General features: G+C 39.0%; 1 protein-coding gene across 1 annotated transcript in view; it reads right to left on the bottom strand.

The window, feature by feature from the left end:
- Positions 1-5,000, bottom strand: part of LOC133542001 (phospholipase B1, membrane-associated-like) — a 58,024-nt gene that overhangs the window by 4,291 nt on the left and 48,733 nt on the right. Inside the window, exons 30-33 of the mRNA XM_061885763.1 lie at positions 2,982-3,047; positions 2,799-2,893; positions 2,635-2,716; positions 2,453-2,557 (exon numbers count right to left, since the gene is read on the bottom strand). Of these exons, the coding sequence (XP_061741747.1) occupies positions 2,453-2,557; positions 2,635-2,716; positions 2,799-2,893; positions 2,982-3,047 (348 nt within the window). The remainder of the gene's footprint in view (positions 1-2,452; positions 2,558-2,634; positions 2,717-2,798; positions 2,894-2,981; positions 3,048-5,000) is intronic.

A 5,000-nucleotide genomic window follows, 5' to 3' on the forward strand; every position in this document is an offset into this window, starting at 1 on the left:
AACAAATAATTTATTTAAACAAGTGAAGACCAAGTCTTTAAAATATTTTCTTGGATTTTCAAATTCTATTTGAGCTTTCGTCTCTTAGAATTAAAAATGTCGAGCAAAGTGAGACCAGCTGGCTAGTAAATAAATACAATTTAAAAAATAGAGGCAGCTCACTGGTAAGTGCTGCTATTTGAGCTATTTTTAGAACAGGCCAGCGGGCTCCTCATCTGGTCCTTAGGGGCTACCTGGTGCCCGTGGACACCGCGTTGGTGACCCCTGCTTTTGTGTGATTGTTAAAAACCATAATGCAAATGTGTGATTAATCTGACTAAAAACATCATTGCTAGACAGCACTAATCAAAATAAAATATTTTAACATTGACATTAATAAAATAGTTATCTATTGTATTAATGCTGTCAAACGATTACATTAAAAAAATAGATTAATCACACTTCTGCCTTTGATTATTCACAGTCAATTATTTGCATTCATAATTAAAATCAACTTCAAGAACGACCCCCATATTTTGATACAAATGCAATTTTAGTGTCAGAATTTCATACAGGAAAATTATTTTGATCAAATGAAATATTTGATATTTTTTGGCAATCCCACTTTTGTCTTTTGATTAATCACAATTAATACCAGTAAATTGGAAATGCCCCCTTACATTGACACAAATCCAAAGTTGTCAGAATTTCATACAGAAAAACATGTAAAATATTTAATGTTTGTCAATGCTAAAATATTTTATTTTGATTAGTGCTGTCTAGCAATTATGTTTTTAGTCAGATTAATCACACATTTGCCCTTTGGTTGTTCACAATTAATCACACTAAAGTATTTGTATTCATAATTAAAATGAAGAAAAAAACACCCTCATATTTTCCTACAAATGTTATTTTTAATCGTCAGAATTTCGTATAGGAACATTTGTCAAATATTTTATATTTTTTTGTCAATACTAAAATATTTGTCTATTCAAATAAGTGCTGCCGAACGATTTAATTCTATTATTTTATTTTTTTAAATTAGATTGACACTCCTGCCTTTTGATTAACCACAATTAATCAGAGTAAATTATTTGTGTCAATTTTTTTTTAAAATTCCCCCATATTTCGAACAGTAACATTAAAAAAATGTTTTACTTGAATGCACTTCATTTATTGTTAAAATCTTGCTTAAGGTTTTATCTAAAGTCTCTTTGGGATGTATTTCCAAGATGGCGCTGCTGTAGTGGCTGCTGTAGGCAGGAGCTCTGTGCTCTTGTGTCATCCTTTTGTGTTTCCCTCTTGTTTTCATGTCTTATTATATTTTCTTGCCTTTTGGCCCGGGACCCTTTGGGACTGTGTGACAAGGGGTGGCACTTTCGTGACCTCTGTGGTGCTTTTTTTTGTGGACTTCTGGATCTTGCCTCCAGGGAGCCTTTTGGCCATGGAGACCAGCTGCTGGGTCTCTGCTACACCAGAGTCTGTTTGGATGTACTGGAGGAAATGCGGATGAGGGGACAGGACTGTGGAGCTAGCACCGAGCTACTGGGACGGAGAGGCTTGGCGGTGTCTTGACTGGGTGAGCAGGTGTCGGACACCTCAGTCACCTTGGACGTATCCTCGCTCATCCATGCGGACTGGACACTGGCCGAGAGTGGAGTCGGCTGTCTTGGTTGCCTTGTTGGGTCTGCTTCTGTCTCTGGCCATGCTCCCTCCACCCCAGCAGACGATGGCGTGGAACACCGCAGAGGCCACCACAGTGTATATGTTTATTTTACTTTTTATTCATAGCTGTATGTAGAAGTGTCTGGTTGTATCTGCTGCTTTAATGTCTTTAATGTCCTCTGTGTTCTTTGATGTTTGATGTTTCCCTCTTACACACATGGAAGAGGGTTGTGTACTATGGCTATGAGCTGTTTTTTTTTTTTTTTTTTCCCTTGGCCTGCACCCCCACTCCAGGGCCTAGGCTAAGACCGATTTTTAAATTTTATTTTAATCTTCTATTTTTTTCTTCCCCCACCCCCCTTGTTTACCTGTATGTCATCTTTTTTGTAAGGGGCGCTGGAAGCCCGCAGACCCGTCAGCGATCCTGTTCTGTCTCCCTGTAATGTTTGTCTGATCTTGAATGGGATTGTGCTGAAAATTGTAATTTTCCTGAAGGAACTCTCCTGACGGAATAAATAAAGTACTATCTATCTATCTATCTATTTTGAAGTGAAATTTTTCTTCTCACTCAGTTTCACACTGGCATGATCACTGACAACCTACATCGCCTTTCAGGTAGCTGCGATGAATGTAAACGAGCATTTATGTTCAAAATTAATTGTGTGGTTAATTGGCATTCATATATGATTAATTCGATAATGTTTTGTGACTAATTGCGTGAGTTAAAGCATAACTTTAACAGCCCTAATATAAGTTATGATTTTTATTGTATGTTTGCTCAATTTTTAATTAAAGTTGTATTACTTACCCCAATATAAGGAATGAAAGAATTGTGTAAGAATGGCTGAAGAACAACTGCAAAGTCCTCTTTCTGATCATAGCGAGATCCAGAAATAAGATTATGGATTTCAGCCTTTAGTGGGAAATAAATAAATGGTTATAAATGTTTACATTTTTAAAAAAAAGGTCAAAACGTAAGGATTTATTCACCTGGTATTCATGATTGATCCGTTTGATCTCTTCCAACTCTGGGGAGTTTTCAGTAGGGTTGATAACGCAAGGACAGCTTATTCTGGGGAAACAAAACAAACAAAAAATAGTCGTTATTGAATTGTTGAAAGCTGGGTGAATAATCAATTATTATCAGAACAAACCTCTGCAGGAGGGAGCACCCTAGAGTGTTTTTCTTCACTTCCTTTAAAGTGTCAATCTGCATGATCTCCACCAGATTGACCAAAGTCCTTGGCACCTGCGTATGTAAAAACAGAATGCAAAACGGTGGATGAATGTTACTTCTTCTAACAGGGATGAGTGGTTTTGTTGTCAATAAAACAAACCTCTTTGTGAAGTGTGTCCAAAGCAAGCATCAAATTGTGACTGTAATTCTTGGGGGACAGATTATTCTGCAGATTGAGCAAGTAAAAATGTGAAGCAGTTTTCTTAAAGGCCTACTGAAACCCACTACTACCAACCACGCAGTCTGATAGTTTATATATCAATGATGAAATATTAACATTGCAACACATGCCAATACGGCCTTTTTAGTTTACTAAATTGCAATTTTAAATTTCGCGAGAAGTATCATGTTAAAAACGTCAGTATGATGACGTATATGATGACGTATATGATGACGCGTGCGCGTGACGTCTCGGATTGTATCGGAAATTTTTTTCCACCCCGATCCCAGCTATAAGTAGTCTGCTTTAATCGCATAATTACACAGTATTCTGGACATCTGTGTTGCTGAAACTTTTGCAGTTTGTTCAATTAATAATGGAGACCTCAAATAAGAAAGATGTAGGTGGGAAGTGGTGTATTGCAGCTGCCTTTAGCAACACAAACACAGCCGGTGTTTCCTTGTTTACATTTCCGAAGGTGAAGCTTTACTATGTAACAGAGCGGTCAAGCGAACATGGTTCCCGACCACATGTCAACCGGCAGGTTTCCGTGAGAAAATTGTGGTAATAAGCTGGCTCTTGCCGTAGACATGAGCGGAGCTCGTGTCCTTCCTCGTGCACCTGTCAAAGAGGCAGCTGTGTGGATTTCCTCAGAGACACTGGCGGTCACCACGCCCTTGGGCACACCCCTACGACTTTCAGGTACGACAGTATGATCTCACTACAACAGTAGTAACACAATAAGCAGATAAGGGATTTTTTGCAGAATTATCCTAGTAAATGTGTCTAATAACATCTAAATCGCTCCCACTGCCCTGTCTTTTTTTTTTTTATAGTCTTCACTCTCACTATCCTCATCCACAAATCTTTCATCCTCGTTCAAATCAATGGGGAAATCGTCACTTTCTCGGTCCGAACTGCTCTCGCTGCTGGTGGCCATGATTGTAAACAATGTGAGGATGTGAGGAGCTCCCCAACCCGTGACGTCATGTGCACATCATCTGCTACTTCTGGTACAGGCAAGGTTTTTTTATTAGCGACCAAATGTTGCGAACTTTATCGTCGATGTTCTCTACTAAATCCTTACAGCAAATATATGGCGATATAGCGAAATGATCAGGTATGACACATAGAATGGACCTGCTATCCCCGTTTAAATAAGAACATCTCATTTCAGTAGGCCTTTAAATGTTGTTTCTTTTATGCCTCAATTAGTTACTACGGACAAAAAAAACCCCAATTACATTCAGTACAGCAAAAACAGAGTTACAGTAAGCAGACTATCCTGAACTACATTGCAAAGTAAATCAGCAGCACCTATTGTGGCACAGAGTCTTACCTCCTCTTACCTTTACCTTGGTGCCTTGAGTATTATTCGATAAGTGACATTATCAGCACAAATCTTCACCCAATTACAAGACCAGCCTTGTCTGCTTATTGGAGGACATTAAGATACTAACTGGCTATCGCATTGGGTTGAAACTGGCCTAGTGTCCGCCCTGAGATCGGTAGGTTGTGAGTTCAAACCCCGGCCGAATCATACCAAAGGCTATAAAAATGGGACCCATTTCCTCCCTGCTTGGCACTCAGCATTAAGGGTTGGAATTGGGGGTTAAATCACCAAAAATGATTCCCGGGCGCGGCACCGCTGCTGCCCACTGCTCCCCTCACCTCCCAGGGGGTGATCAAGGGTGATCGGTCAAATGCAGAAAATAATTTTGCCACATCTAGTGTGTGTGTGACAATCATTGCTACTTTAACTTTAAACATTCTGGGGGGGGGTCGGGCTCTATCTATTTATCCATCCATCCATCCATCCATCTATTTAATGTAAGGGTGGCTTTTTTGAAGAAAATAGAATATAAAACATGTTTTCAGTTATTCCCCCTTTTTTTGTTAAGTACATAACTCCACATGTGTTCATTCATAGTTTTGATACTTTCAGTAATAATCTACAAT

The sequence above is a fragment of the Nerophis ophidion genome, linkage group LG24 (assembly GCF_033978795.1).
Source record: "Nerophis ophidion isolate RoL-2023_Sa linkage group LG24, RoL_Noph_v1.0, whole genome shotgun sequence".
Lineage (NCBI taxonomy): Eukaryota > Metazoa > Chordata > Actinopteri > Syngnathiformes > Syngnathidae > Nerophis > Nerophis ophidion.